This window comes from Phallusia mammillata, chromosome 1 (assembly GCF_965637545.1).
Source record: "Phallusia mammillata chromosome 1, kaPhaMamm4.hap1.1, whole genome shotgun sequence".
Lineage (NCBI taxonomy): Eukaryota > Metazoa > Chordata > Ascidiacea > Phlebobranchia > Ascidiidae > Phallusia > Phallusia mammillata.
This window is the reverse complement of record NC_137252.1, coordinates 29,105,845-29,121,822: the sequence shown is the minus strand read 5'-3', so window position 1 is coordinate 29,121,822 and position 15,978 is coordinate 29,105,845. Positions and strand designations below refer to the sequence as shown.

Sequence of the window (15,978 nt, the reverse complement as noted above, 5' to 3'; positions counted from 1 at the left end):
ACGTAGTTGACAGTTAAGCAATAAATAACAACTGTTTGCTTAAAAAGGATACGTGTTTTGTTGTTGACAAAAAGTATTTTCCACGTAACAGAATTATTGTAGGTGTTTATGTACTAACTATGTGATAATGTAGGAGAGAAAATCATGCGTTTGCTGCCATGAAATTAGTAAGTGCAACAGCAGTTAGCCAAGTTCAACGAATATTCTGAGTCGAATCTGCTTTGTTTTAAAGCATATCCTGGATTTGAATCTATATGTGTCTCAACGTGTATTAGAAGCAGCATGTTATCGATTTAGACGTCAATTGGGAAATCATGATGAGGGTAATTTACACCCGTCACGAGTAAGTTTTACTGTACTAACTACTAACATGCAACCAGCAACCTCTATGCGTTACTGTCTACAGAAATTTTTTGAATGGTGCTGGGGAAGACTTCAGAGTTACGTTTCCAGACTGACAGTCACTTGTCAACTATAAGTTGTGAATTACCTTGTGACGTTGCTGCACAACAATACATGTGGTTGCATATGCTTTTCACCCAAGGTCCCAACTCTTTGCAACATGCATTGTTAGAAATGGCTGTCAGTTTCTTTTGGATTTCTGAATTCAAAACCATAAACACAAATATACTGGTGTATGCTCATCTTTTATTTCTATCATACTTGTAGCTACATGCCAAACATATTTTTTTGTTTCTGACGATTCTTCACTAATGTATTTAATGATTTGTGAATGCCTGTCAGTCACAAAGGCTTTAATAAACAATCCTTTGCTTGTGATGTTTTCAATGCATCCCAAGAATCCTTCCTTTTCCATATCATTGCTGTTTGCCACTTCATTGCTCTAGAAAATATTATGAAATTACCAACTGAATACATGAACAAGGTTAATAGCAACAATTTTATTGTTGCAAAGATCCATCATCCATCATTGTGTATGTACCAAATTTAGCTGAGTGTCCAGGGAAATCTGCAGTTAATTTACTTCTGGTACTCCATTTAAGAGGTAAAGAAGTTTTCCTTTACACACAATGTATTTTGGTTCATAGCTTAGATTGGGTGGTTCCCTACATGAAAATGTATTGATATTGTCACACATTTTTTTCATAACCACAGTTTTTTGTTATTACCAAGTAAATGGCAGGACAATAAACTAAATTAGTATAACATAATGGTAATATTAAAGACTATAATGTTAAATGAGATTATGTCAGAAAACAATTAACTAAAGCATACCATATGCTACTTTTCTTGCAGCTGCTCTCAATGCCATTTCTTGCTGAAGAAGACTGTTCTAATGAATACATGGAATGGCATTTGGCTTTAACACCAGAACTTTTGCCATACCCCTGTCTGCTGCATTTTATTTGTGAAACATTCATCTGTGAAATGTAGGCTACAAAGAACACTGTATTTCGTTGGTCCCTTTTTGTCACTGCAACCATACAAAGAACACACTGCAGGCATTTTTGCACACTTGAGTATAAAAATGAAAACATTTAAACACCAAATTACCTAAACTGACTAACGTAATTGGCGTCGCAAAACGTTAACAACCACCGACTACAAACAAGCTTCAAACCAAGTTGGTACGAGGTGACGTCACATGACGTTTGAGCTAAGTGACAAAATATCCGCAAGGTGTCAGTGTTTTTAGATTTAAAACGTAAATATTTGACTAGTAACTTCGATTTTTGTGGTTTTAAACCTGAAATCGTGTTTATAAAAATACGACAAACAACATATCAAAAAATAATTTTCCGGTGCCGGGGCTCTTTAAGAAACTCGGTCACAAATCAAAAGTCGCAAATGCGGTGTAAACAAAGTCACGTGTTTCTCGGACTTCTGCACCTGCTTTATGTGTTTTGGTGGGGCCGGCTAAAAACGTGCAAGTCACTGTTTGCATTTCGGAAGTTGTTCTTTTAAAATGTGCAATGTATCATACACGTTCAGCACCGGCGAAATTGACGAATTGCGGAAAGACTTATTAGCGTGGTACGACGATAATAAAAGAGACCTGCCATGGAGAAAAACCGACAAAGTTTTGGACCAAAACCAACATGCTTATTCCGTATGGGTGTCAGAAATAATGCTACAACAAACCAGAGTTGCAACAGTTGTGGACTACTACAAAAGGTAAGATCAAATGTTAGAAGCAAGAAAACAAAAACTTCGGGATTAAGGGTTGAATCCAAATAAAAGTTCTAAAATCATGTAAAATACTTCACAATGCAATAACATGCAAAGTATGAAACTACTGGATCATGTACTTTTATAAGTATAGCTGTTATAAAAATTTCACGTTTGGGGGCCCTGTGGATGAATTATCGGGTCATCGTAAAACTTTGGATAACTAACTAACTTGTATTAAGATTTGAATAAGTTTAAAGCACTCTCTGGGCCAACAGCTTTGAACAGAAAAAAAGCTTGCAAAAACCCTATGTACCCTATTCAGGGAAGAGGACCCATAATAACATGTTTTACACCAAAGCAATTTGCCCCCAAAATTTAAAATGCAGTCACCCATAGCACATGAAGGCAGCATAAATGAGTTTTTTGTTCTGTTTTTGAACTAAAATTCAAAGCCATAGTCACAAAATAACAATGCATTAATCTTATACTAGTAAAATAACTTGTGCCAAACTTATTTACAAATTGCAGGTGGATGAAAAAATGGCCAGATGTGAAGTCCTTAGCTGAGTCGACTGAAGAAGAAGTAAATGAAATGTGGTCAGGGTTGGGATATTATTCAAGAGGCAGGAGGTTACGTGAAGGAGCGATCAAAGTCATACAAAGTTGTGATGGTAAAATTCCTGCAAGCAGTGCTGAACTTCTAAAGTTGCCAGGCATTGGGAGGTAGGGTTTGTACCAATCATTTGTTTTAAAAAAGTTTTTGTGGTTGCTATTTATAAATTGTTTAGCAACACAGACTGTACAGAGGCCAGTTGACCAATTTCAATAGTAGGCAAAAAAATTGGTTAAAATAATGTTGGCTTAAACTGATTTTTGGGTGCAGTAATTGTATGTGCTGAATGCTGAAGTGTGGTTTGGGTCTACTTAATATGTCTTTGCTTTTTTTAAGGTATACAGCAGCTGCGATTGCTTCAATAGCATTCCATGAAGCTTGTGGTGTATTGGATGGAAATGTTATTAGGGTGCTGTGTCGCTTGCAATGTATTGGTGGCAACAGTGCTAGCAAAGAAGTTTTGGAACACCTCTGGAATCTGACAAATGATGTTGTGGATAAGGAAAGGCCTGGCGACCTTAATCAGGTAAACTGTAAAGAATAGATTATGTTCTATTGGGCTAAGTAAAGAGCAACAAATGTTACTTCCAACCCTTTGATTCAGCATATTTCTGTTTTTTATGTCGGAAAATAAAAAATACTTTTACACCTAAGTGTACTTGTAACTTTTGCCCACAGTAACATGATGTGTGGCGATAATTAAACAACAGTATGACTTATTTCTGGTAGGCACTGATGGAGCTTGGAGCAACAGTCTGTCTGCCCAAAGGTCCTAAATGTTCAACTTGTCCAATAAAGTCTAGATGCAAAGCCCACAAACAAGTTCTTAACCATCAAAAATCTATTAAAAAGTGCAAAACTGAGAAAGAGACTGTATTTTCTGCAAGTAAAGTAGAAACTGAAATAAAATTGGAGATAAAGGATGAACTAACAGACATTGAAGACTGCAACAACAATATTCTGGCACTGCCAAGCTCTGTTTCATGGGACCCAGAAATCGGAGTTATGAATTATCCACAGAAGGTCCCAAAAAAGGCCCCACGTTCAGAACACATAATTGTGCTGGCAATGGAAATTATTAATGATTTAAAAATGCCTGAATGTAGCAAGTGGTTGATTGCCCAGAGGCCCAAAAAAGGATTATTAGCTGGCTTGTGGGAGTTTCCAAACAAAGCCTGTCTTGATGGGGCAAGTTTTGAAAACAAGGAAAACAAAACTAAGAAGCGAAAACATTTCTCTGATATGCTTCACAAAACGGAAATTGACCCGACTATTGTATTAAATGGGTGCAATGAGCTTATGGCTGATTTTATGAAGACTGTTCGAACACCTTTATCATGTGACTTTGTTGGCAGTTTTTTGCATGTATTTTCACATATTCATCAAACTAATCATGTTGCACACTTTCGAGTTAACGCTGCTGAGACTGACTTTCATTCATCAAGACCATTTAAGCTTGTAACTTCAGCAGAGCTACAAAAAAGTGCAGTCTCCAGTTCTGTCATGAAAATCCTAAAACTGTGTCAACAAACAAATGATACAAACTACCAAGCTGGCACCAACAAACGAAAAAAGTCTAACCAACCTAGCATTGATTCCTTTTTTAAGCCATCATCAAAAAAGTAACACATTATGACCTATATTTTACACTTCATTGCTTTTTCAAACTACAGGAAACCTTGGTTGTTCGGATCTTCTCCTAATTCTGACAAAACTAAAGGTACAAATAAATTATAATATTGAAATAATCAACATCGGTTAATCCAGAACTTTGCATAATCTCGACAATTTTTTTGGTCTAAACAAATCCGAATTACCCAAGGTTTACTATGTTCACATTTGGCTTGGTTTTATCCCTTTACACTTTGCATTTGTTATAACTGCCTTTCACCTTGCTACCCTTAACTACCATACTAAATCATGTTACTTTTTCAGGGTTATTAAGTAAAAATATAATAAAAATGTCTTCCACTTTGCCATCCACCATGAAAAAGCTTGTTGTTCGAGCTTTGACAGCAAACTTTAAAGAGGCAATAGAAATGCAGACTGTCCATTTACCCAAGCTGAAACCAACTGAGGTGCTTGTGAAAAACCACTTTGTCGGCATCAATGCTTCTGACATCAATTTCACTGCTGGAAAATACAACCCCGGCTTGCCTCCACCATTTGATGCAGGTTTTGAGGCTGTTGGGGAAGTTGTTGCTGTTGGCAGTGACATCCCAGAGTCTTATACTGGGACTTCAGTCGCACACTTATCGAATGGTGCATTTTCTGAATATCAAGCGGTCTCACAGGCAAGGTTGTTTCCCTTAAAAAGCACAGACCCAAGTTACCTTCCTTGCTTGGTCAGTGGAATGACTGCAAACCTCGCTTTTAGAAACAGTGGTTACCTGAAACCTACCGACAAGGTACATAGCACAAACAAATTCAATTTTACACTTAGCAAAAAGTTAGATGTTTCCTTGCTTGAAGGGGACACACAAGCATTTTGGTCAATTTGTTTATCAAACGCTGGTTTGTTTCACCTTTTTGGTCAAGAATAAATGCTTTAAACTTTTTCAAAATCACACATGCGGTAGTTGGTTGTTTAAAAGCCAACTCTCTCAAAGTTTGACCCTAGGAACAGTGATATTTTTAACAAAAGGTGTGTTTATACATAGGTGCTGGTGACAGCTGCAGCAGGTGGCACTGGTCAGTTTGCCGTCCAGCTTGCCAAACTGGCTGGTTGTCATGTGATTGGAACATGCTCCACAGATGAGAAAGTAAAATTTCTGAAGTCCATTGGTTGTGACCACCCGATCAACATTAAAGCAGAGGTAGGTTGTATTTGAAAGTTCACTTGTGTAACAGGGTTGTCTGAAATTTATCATGCACTGTTTCAATGGGAAATGTTATGTATCTATTATAATATGTAACTTTTGTGTCAAAAGGCAGTAGTGTTTAAAGTTACTCTTCAAACCTGCAATAAAAAATGTAATTTCAAACATTTATAGGCAAGTAATAGCTGTTTATTTAATTATAGATATAACAGCCAAAGAACTTGTGTATATGGAATACATTATGCAGACATTTCAACTATCACTGTTGTCATCGTCAGTGCAGATTGTCAATCTTATTAAATTACTCTTTAAGTCCGTGTATAGTGTAAAAATAGCTGTTTACTTTCTTAGAATCTGAACACGGTTCTGAAAAAGCATTACCCACAAGGAGTGGATGTTGTTTATGAATCTGTTGGTGGAGAAACATATGAAACCTGTGTAAACAGATTGGCTCCTAAAGGCAGACTGATCGTGATTGGCTACATTTCCGGCTATCAGGAGCCAATGGGAGTTGCCAATAGTAAATCAGCCAGGTAATTTGAAACCTCAGCAAAGCAATACATATCATTACAACACTTGCCAGAGACACAACTATGGGTAAAGTATGAAAAAATGAACAAAAGTTGTAGAATTTTGCACATGTACAGATCCACAAATTTTGTGTTTCCATTTGCCTAAAACTATGATCAATCTAAAAACTCTTTTTTACACTTTTTAGGGCAGCTGCAGCTCTTCCTGTGAAGCTTCTCATGAAGAGTGCATCAGTAAAAGGATTTTTTCTCTTTCATTATGTTGACCAGTGGAAGCAGGCCTTTCAAGAAATGGCAAAATTAGTTGAATCACAACAAATGAAAAGTGCAGTGGATCGCGGCGAGAGTATCAAACAGGGCGGATTTAATGGCATCGAAGAAATCAAAGATGCAGTGGATTATTTGTACTCTAAAAAGAGTCGTGGGAAAGTAGTTGTCTGCTTAAACAAGTCACCAAGTAAACTGTGAACAGTGTATGCAAAATGCATCAGTAATCTTTTCGTGTTCATGAAAGATGCAAATTTATGAATGTGATCCAACAAATTGATTTGGTTGGTGTTCACTGTATTGTTAAGTTGGTTGTCAGAACACCGCATTACAATTGTGAATTCCATTGGCGCACACTGAACCTTTTTTGTTCTAATTTAACTTTCAAAGATTTTTATGCAGTGTTTGCTGCAATACAATTCTTAATTTATAACTGTCTGTTCCTTTGAAATATCAGTTAAAAGCAATTTATAAACAAGACCGAGTGAATACTTTTCAAGTTTCCCTTCTTCACAGGTTCTTACCTAATTACCGAAAAAAAATTTGGTAGAAATAACATTTTAGAGCCCTTGTGAGACAGTCTAATTAAAAAAGTACGCATTTCAAGAAATGACAAATGGACAAAGATCCATAAGACTTTGACTGGACAATAAAATCAATCCGAACAAAAGATAGTGAACTTGTAAAATGCATGTTAATACTAGTATTAGCCATGTACTACCAGGTTTGTCAAAGTGTTGGTAGGAAGCAATACCATTTGCTAAGAAAAAAACTTTTGTTCAATATTCCTGGTTTTGTGTGGAAACCACGTGTGCATATTTTCGGGCATTTGGTGGTGTAGCAAAACATGTTTAGCAAATAAATGAAAATGTTTATTGCATGAAGAGTTTTTACAACATTAATACTACCTGTTACACAAGAGCAAAAAAGGGAATTTCCCAGTTAAGTACAGCTTCTTGGTTTGTGTACAGTTGGCAAAAGTTGTATTGCAAGTGAATGATAATATAGAACAAACTATTTGCACCAAATAAATTGATTTTGTAGTTTGTAAGTGAAAAAAGCAAGTTTAATGCCACATTAGGCAGACACAAAAAGTAGCAGTTAAAAACAAACAACAAAAGACTGATTCTATGTACAATACTCCACAGTCAATTATCTTCACTTTCGGGTGATTGTTTGTGAAATGCAATACAAAGTGCAACCGTTTTCGCAACATAACCAGTTCCAAAGTTCGAGATGCAACTTTCCTCATAAGTATTACGTCTTTCAAACCTGGGGAAAAGTGGTGTAAGTGTTACTATATATAATTTACTGTGTTCGATATTTCAATTCAACCAAAGCAAACTTACTACTTGAATTTGTTTTTTAAACGCCGATAGGACATTCGCAACGAACTCAAAACCGAATCATTTCTCTCCTCGTAAATAGGCGTCTCTCTCGTTTTGCTGCCCTGTTGGTCCGGAGCAGTACGCTGAAAAACGGAGGGAAGGTCGTCTGCTGAAATTTGCAGACTTACACTGTCTAAGCTCGTTTCAGATGAAACATTATTTTCGGGTTCACGGGCCCCGCTTGAGTTTTCTTCAACGGCCGGTTGAAGTGAATGTACCGGGGAGGGTCTTAAGGGTGGCACCGCCTCCCTCTCAAATGAAAAATGCTGTTTTGACATTAAAAAATAGTTTGTTTTAGTAAAGTTACACCTTGTACTAAAACTAGGCGCCCTTATAACTAAATGTTTTTGCAGTTATTTATACACAATTGTAACTATGTTAAAAAATATAGTACAAATATGTTTTAGCAACCAACGTGTTTTACATAACAGTCGACTACGAAAAATGCAAAGACATTGTAACAAGCAGGGAGTCAAACCGGAACTGACCCCGAGAACCGGTTTGAGCGGTTTATTTCATTAAACCCGAACCGCCAAAACCGCCAATTACGATTTCCTATAAACCCGAACCGAAGTTGAACTTTATAATTTGTTTGGCGTTGGACCAAAACCGGAACCGAACCATTAAAAATATAGTCTGTATTATATTTTGTGTTTTTTTTATTTAGCGGACTGCAAAATACGCGATATAACAGCTATAGGGCGTGTCAAAAATAACAGTGCACGGTCAAAATTCGAGTTTGGTAAGACCATGTAGATAATGAGTGAATTTGAAATTAAACGGAAGGGGATTTGGACCGGTTTAAAAACCGCAAACCGGTTTGAACCGGGTAACTTGCCCTAACTGAAACAAAACCCGAACCCGCTAACATGGATTTTTTAAAACCTGAACTCCTAAAAACTAAACAAAGTGAACCCAAACTGAACCTGAACCTATATGACAAGCAGTTCGACTCCCTGGTAACAAGTACACAGACTTACGTCCACTTTTGCAGCAAGCGTAGGCGTGCCGTTTAACTTGTTATTACCAGCGCTTGCCAATGTGATTGAATTATCCTGCAGGGACTCGTCTGAAAAAATAAATCAGCCACTCGTTATGGCACTTTTACTTAAAGTTAATGCAGGAAAATAAAAAAGGAATTCAAGTTAGCAGAGCGAGATAATTTTGGCGTGCAGCCAGTGGCGAAAATTTAACAAATGGACACTTTATCGTTGCAGCAGTCAATACTGTAGTGTTAAAAATAGAACGACCAAACTTTATCCAAATGTGAATTCATTAACGTCAGCGTAAACCGATATTAAGTAATAAAATTGTATTGTCTTGCACATCCGGCGGCACGAAACTTCAATTTCACCGGGGATTTTCCAACGTCAGAATATTTCCAAAAAAGCGCGTCACAACGACAATATGATGACACAAGCAACAGCTTGTATGGTCTTAAGGTTACGCTTAAGGTTACCTTGGGTTATATTATTGTTTACTAAACCACGGCTCAAAGACGGAAGATTAGAAAAACTCTGACGCAAGAACAATAGGCTGCTGTCTTGCTCTAAACAAAGCCAGGCGACTATTTGACATGTGACAGAAACTTAAAATAGGCACTTTCGATTGCAATATGTATTTATAGTCATGCGTCATAATATTTTCCCACGTACATGTCTGGTCTCTTCTAGTAATCTCAGCCTATATTCAATGCCCTAACCCTAAAAAACACCTATTTGAAAATTGGTCTGTCACTGGTTGCAACAGGCCATTAAAAACATTCAAACACTTTTACGTACACAGTACGCCCCAGTTAATCTGGACCCGTTTGGAAAAAAATGTCTGGATTAGGCGAAGATCCGGATTCACCGATGTCGATTAGTTGAAGCCTTAATACATTACAAATCAGTCGTACCTCAAGTTTTGCCCGAATTACACAAAAGACTCTTTGACCGTACCTTGCAAAACAGCGTGTATGAGATAACCGTTAGTTAAGCATACTTAATAAAATGGGCAGCAATCAAATTGCACACGAGTTTGTTTTCATAAGTAACTTTATATCTGTATATACATACGCAAAGTTGACAGTTAGGACAAGCGTGTCTGTGTACAAAACAAATGTTGTGAGTGCATTAGATCCAGCACAAACCAATAACAGCTACATTAGAAAACGATTGACTATTGGACACTTTCGAAACACCTGGATAAAAAGTTGATTAAAGTTTCGTGACTCTTCTTTTTCACTTCCTTTTAAATCGAAAATCGGTGAAACGAAACTCTATTTTCAAATCCGGGTTAAGTGTAGCAAACCATTCTTCTATCATTCACCTTACATCGACCGAAAACGAAACACTTTTAATGTTGTAAATCTTTTTTTATTAATGAAATCTCCGTGGTTGGTCTGGGCGTGTGTGCTTTTTGTTTTTATTTATTGGTTTTGTCTCGCTTTTATTTTTTTTGCATTGATTTCAGATACTGATGATGCTTATAAAAGCGAAATGTATTTGTTTTCGGAAAACAAATGAAACACATGTCAGATACCCACGATTTAGTGGTTGTCACGATGAAGTTTAATGCGGTGTTTTTTTAGTAAGTTAAAATGTGCGTGCTATTAAGTGTTAATTCAGTTAATTGTAACAAGCTTTGTAGCGGTTTACTTTCGTTTTGATTAAGAAGCATGTTTCAAACACATATATTTTGACTATTTTTTCCATCTCTTGTCACAAAACTGCTTCGCAAAAAACAACGACTTGACATTAACTAGAGACAAACATAGGAGCCTTTTACATCAGCATGTCACGTTGTTTAATGCCATTTTGCGTTGTATTATTTCAACCTACCATTCAACCGACTTGTGTTTGCCGTTTCAATCTTACTTACAAAAATCTTCTTAATACCAGTCATTACAAGTATTGTTTCTTGTATGTGGTAGTAAACAGCGGATAACTTTAGGTGGGTTTTAGCCTTGTTTTGCACCCGTACCACACGAAGTTTGTATATTATAGCCAACAAATGTTCCAAACAGACTGAAGCCACGAACGCAATAAAACCAAGACACCTATAGTTAGCACATGCACGTCAGGGGACTTTGCGTGCGGCAGCAAATCGGGAAAGCACGTAGGCATAGAATACAGAGATTAAGTGCCGCTTACCGTTATGCAATTGAGGAAATGATCTCACTGAAGGTGAATACTGTCGGGAGGAGTGTCGTGTTGGACGTGAAATGATGGATTCGTCCGATTCTGTGGGTTGACGACTACCGGTGGAGCTAAGTGAAAAATGTATGCATCGAACATGTCAATGGAAGTTTTACATTAGGGCCTGTTGGCAAGTAGTGGATTTAATTTTAAAGTGGGGATGTACATAAGGGTGGATAGCATGTTTGTGATGATACCAGCTGTTAAAGGTCTTAGCTCAGACTTTGCCAAAACTCCATCAAAACTTCATATACTTTGCATGTATGTGCATGGGCAAAGGGTATGTTTTGATTTGTTACACACACACACACTGCTGTACATCCTGTAAATCTTTGTGGACCTACCAGCCAAATGGGTAAATTAAGTACACAAAAATTAAAGTTATAGTTAAAAAACAGGTTTTGGGTTGTAATGCTGTATTAATAACTCTTGCCAAAACTGCCTTTCTATGCGCTTTAAACAAATCAATCGGGCTGTATTTTGTGTGTATTTTAGTGCTTCTCAATTACATATGCTTCAAAAACTGAAAACAAAGTAAGTTGGAATCATAATTATTGTCGCACATCGCTGTGTTTAACTGGAGCATAAACACACAAAATAAATTTCAACCTGTTTTAGGGCATTGATAGTACCTTGTTGTAACACTTGTGAGTCTGTGAACATATTGCTGTGTGCTGTCAAGTGATGAATCAACATGCTCCTGGGGTTTCCTTTCTAACATCTTCGTAATTGCTGAGTCACTGTAGAAAGGATTAATCAGTAAACCGCAACTACAAATTCAAAGATTTTAATAAGATTTTAGGATGTCCAAAATTACAACAAAAATAATACAATTTTATTCAACAAAAATTACCTAGCAGATTGTTTTATTGAACTTCCAACACCACCTGTTAAGAATCCTAAGTTTGGATGATTCTGAAAACCACAAAGTTATGTAGGGGTTTAAGTCACACAACATTTGAAAATACAGTAGTATACCTGGGAATGATAGCTTGTTTCAGAGTCACTGGCACTGTTTTGATTTTCACGCAATGTTTGTATTGACTTTGGTTCTTTGTAACTTTTCCGGGTGCTTGCAGAGTGCAAACTCTCTGGGTGGTTTCGAACAGTTTCCTCGGGTAAATGAAATTGCCCATTTGACATGTTAAAAGAGTCTTTGTCATGCTGATAACTATGGAATGAAGATCCTGGCCCATTACTCCATGGAACTCGATCATTATAACTTTTGTATTCTGGCCTCTGAGGGAATGAGGTCCTTGAGTGATAAGAAGGTGGATGTGTCTCACTTGGTCGATGGCTTAAAGAACTATGAGAAATTGGAAAAGGAATTCCTGGAAGAAATAGCACCATCAGTGTTACATTAAGCTCTGTATATATGTATTTATATAATAGAGCAATGTGCAATACAAACTATGCACTATGCAAATGTGTATCCGTTTTATTTCGTCATGCCACTATATATATATATAAGGTTTTCAGTTAAGTGTCCTCAATGAAGTTTAATTACATGCTTAGTTTATAATCATATTCATGAATTTTTTTAAATAATATCATTTGTTTAGGTGTACAAATCAACATTCAGCAAAATAAGAAAACTGAAAATCGGTTGAACAAAATGTTGGTTAAAACTGAACAAAAAATTTTACCTTGTTTAACATGCATAAAACTCATTGTGTTTCCAACCGAAAATGTGTCATTCCATTCACTAAACTCAAGAAAATAAAACATACAAAGTTTACTTCTGAAACAAATCTGATTTGAAAATACTTTGCATCCATAGTTACATGCATAATCTTATTCTTTGAAAAAAATGTCAAAACCAAATAGAATTTTGTGATAAATTTAGACAAAAGTAACTTAAGAGTCATGCATAACAATCAAACTAACTAATTTACGAACTGTTACCTTCAAATGCTTTTGCAATGCGGTTCTTAAAAAATCGCTCAGATTGGAAAATTGGGCACAACGTTTTCAAATCAAGCGGTAGATGTTGCGATTTAAGAGCCATATCCATTACCACCACAACCAATGTATATTGTTTGTGTTCGTTTTCCATCATGTTTTCAATAGCCATGTCTGCCTTGAACTTTAGCCAAAAATTGTTGATAAAATTTCTGAAAAAGGGGGCACATAAATCTTTTTTTGGTTGGCGAAACAATAAAAACAATAGGTTTAATGTCCAGATAGACAAGTTACTGTCTAAAAAAGTTTTTTAAGTCTAAGCACACACACAAAAAAAAAACATACAAAGATAACAGATGCCCGCCATGTCGGACAAATTGTGCTTCTTAAAGCGTAGAAAGAAAATAGGTGCACAAAAAGTTAATTTTTCACATTATATGCAGGGTTGCCATACCATGCTTGTTTTTAAGATTTGTTGTTTTGAGGGGCAATGTCTTGGTAAAATGTATTGTCCTTATTTCTAAGAAATGTCCTCGTATTTGACGTAAGTCCTTATTTTATCTAATTTTTAACAACTACAAGGAACAAACTTAGTGACATCACAGTCAAATCCATCTTCAGGGAAAAGTACACCAAAACCTGAGCTGTCGTGAGATGCACGAAGTATATATTTTGTACTAACAAGGAATATAAATGCAACGATTTGTTCGAAAACGTTTGTTCCATTTGGTATGAAAATGTAATTTTTCAGTGGTCCTTATTTTTTGAACCCATGTCGATGGCAACCATGATTATTTGTATGCTACCCTTCTTTTCAAAGTTGCAAAAATATAATAAAAACCATGGAGTTACCAAACTTAAAAACATCAGCACTTTTTAGTGGGCTTTTGTACTGTTTTGCTTGGCATATTTAACAATGACACAAAAAATAATAGCTTTTGTAGTGTCAAAGAAAGTAATACCAGGATTTAAATTTTGTTCAGTGAGTAATAAAGCCTTGGCATTTTCTCTTGCATAAAGGTAAAAAAAGACAATTTGGAGTCTGAATTCTGGATATTTTCTGAATTACTACTGACCACACAATGCTACCCCCCAGAGCATTTTATACAATCAACTCACCAAGTTCCAAAACACTTACAGTTATTTAAACAACTACCTTACCTGGTAACCACAATACATGTGTATTTGCAAGCATTCAAAGCGCCTGCAAAAACTTGTCGCTGTGAAGCACCAGGGGGGCATTCTTTTGCAAAATCAAAAATTTTTAAATTTTGGGGCTCAATTTGTTGCAGCAGGTCCTGCAATTTAAGAAATATTAAATACCATTGATTCAACATAAAAGCAGTAACACTAACAAGGTTCAGATATCAACACAAGTTGAATATATTGAAGAGAAAATAAGACAAATGCGAGATAGCAAATAAAATTCCAAAGTGAGAACCATTTATTTTGAACCACAATCAATACAAGAGTCTTTTTAGCCTAACATATTCATTTATTAACCTAACCAAAAACACCAGACTTTTCAGCAGGGTTTGGAGATTTTTAAATATTGTTGTGATATATTTGGCGACTTTTAGTTGATTAAAAACAACCACATAAAGGCGACCTAACAACCCTTAAAATCATGACATACAAAGTACACTTTCATAAAGAAGTCTGGAGGCCTTTTAAGAACAATTTGACATTTCAAAACAAATGTAACAAAACATGCTTACTTGGGCTGAGTAGTAATCTGTATCAGGATCATATATTAGCAGAACATCATAATCAAAGTTGTGCATTAGGGAACTTGTGATAGGCATGGCAGTTCCATATGATGCCACTGATGGCTGATTATTCTCATAAGGAGGTGGTTGTTCTCCAGGGTTGCCATATTGCATTTTAATTCCAAACAAATCATCATCATGTTGAGTAGATGGTAAGCTTGAATAAGAACTTTGATATTGTGTCTCCATTTCCAATTTTTTTTGAAAATCTGCATCAATTCCCCTATTAAAGTTCTGGTTTTGTGATGTTGATGAAATGCATAGTTCACTTTTTGGATTTGAACTCGATTCCTCCATGGCAATAGGTCTTAGCTTGTGGCAAAACAGTTATGCTGGTACAACTGTCAACAGTAACATCATTTTTATTTATAAGCCTTGAATCTGAAATATGTAAATTAACATTACCAATACGCCTGTAGGCGACAAGTCTGGATGCAAATTAAATTTAGTTTGCACAAGGTTTCAACATAATATTCTGCTTTTAAATAACACAATTCCATTCAATTTAACTTACACGATCCATGTAACATATAAAACCAGTCTATACACAAGATTCTACCAAATTAGATCCTATTTATGAATATGTGTATTTTAGTGTTGGGAAGCTGAAGCTGATCTATTGTCCAGACTCTATTTCACTGACTATTTTACAAACCAAAATGTTTGGTAGGCATTAAAAACAATTTTACCACCTAGGTGCTACTGTCTCTGGTTTGCTGGAAATGTTGGTACTACCTTTTTAATGCTCTTCATTGAAATAGTAAGACCCTGAATCTAACCTAAACATTGCCCTGCGCCCACTTGAATAATCTTCTAATCAAATATTTCTTAAGTTAATTTAATGCGTGTTACTTGCTTACCAGCCTTTTTTCAAGTTTAAGAAAAAATCCGCTGAAAACACATTTCGGTAATCCAAACGAACAAAATAAATATAAAGGTGCTACGCATGACCGCGTTTGTGCTTTTTCCAAGACAAGACAGCTGCCGTTTGTGCGGCTTATAAAAACATGAGATGAAACCATAGTATACTAACAGTATAATACTATGATGAAACTTCGGCAAGTCACGTGACTATTTGCATTGTTAAGCTCAATTTAGTTTCGTACGCCGTTCCGCTTCAGTGCATAGACGTTTTGCACGTTTTTCGCTGAAATTGTATGTACTTGATAGCAGACTGCAAGTTAATAATAAGTGCAATAATCGGTCGTCAGGCGTTAGGATTTAATTGTTGGACGAAGAATGATGTTATATTTGTCTTATAGTTGTAGAATTTTTATAAAATCTATAAAAACTGCGATACAGGATTGCTATATAATGTGAAACGAGAGACAAAGTTTCACTGGGTCACTGGGTGGTTTTTCTACAATAAAGCATCTCA

At 36.1% G+C, this 15,978-nt stretch overlaps 3 protein-coding genes and 1 long non-coding RNA gene across 5 annotated transcripts; 3 read left to right on the top strand and 1 right to left on the bottom strand.

The window, feature by feature from the left end:
* Positions 1-79: 79 nt before the first annotated feature.
* Positions 80-874, top strand: LOC145224523 (uncharacterized). The gene is made up of 2 exons (XR_013859678.1): positions 80-343; positions 407-874. It is a non-coding gene; the product is annotated as an uncharacterized LOC145224523 (long non-coding RNA).
* A 905-nt stretch (positions 875-1,779) lies between these two features.
* Positions 1,780-4,681, top strand: LOC145224505 (adenine DNA glycosylase-like). The gene is made up of 4 exons (XM_080091023.1): positions 1,780-2,136; positions 2,662-2,856; positions 3,083-3,272; positions 3,476-4,681. Exons 1-4 carry the CDS (start codon positions 1,928-1,930, stop codon positions 4,370-4,372), a joined length of 1,491 nt encoding a protein of 496 aa, XP_079947149.1. The 5' UTR covers positions 1,780-1,927; the 3' UTR covers positions 4,373-4,681.
* A 22-nt stretch (positions 4,682-4,703) lies between these two features.
* LOC145224514 (prostaglandin reductase-3-like) lies at positions 4,704-6,795 on the top strand. The gene is made up of 4 exons (XM_080091032.1): positions 4,704-5,154; positions 5,407-5,562; positions 5,917-6,098; positions 6,284-6,795. Exons 1-4 carry the CDS (start codon positions 4,708-4,710, stop codon positions 6,561-6,563), a joined length of 1,065 nt encoding a protein of 354 aa, XP_079947158.1. The 5' UTR covers positions 4,704-4,707; the 3' UTR covers positions 6,564-6,795.
* A 417-nt stretch (positions 6,796-7,212) lies between these two features.
* On the bottom strand, positions 7,213-15,000 carry LOC145224491 (uncharacterized). Of its 2 annotated transcripts, none has more exons than XM_080091002.1 (10): positions 14,550-15,000; positions 13,993-14,129; positions 12,835-13,043; positions 11,908-12,260; positions 11,783-11,844; positions 11,562-11,669; positions 10,885-11,000; positions 8,731-8,819; positions 7,712-8,016; positions 7,213-7,634 (listed from the first exon to the last, which is right to left on the bottom strand). In XM_080091002.1, coding segments are annotated over exons 1-10 (1,728 nt in total). In that variant the 5' UTR covers positions 14,898-15,000; the 3' UTR covers positions 7,213-7,633. The 2 variants fall into 2 exon arrangements, with proteins under 2 accessions (XP_079947128.1, XP_079947137.1); XM_080091011.1 differs by having other exon boundaries at positions 7,712-7,833.
* Between the last annotated feature and the right edge of the window lie 978 nt (positions 15,001-15,978).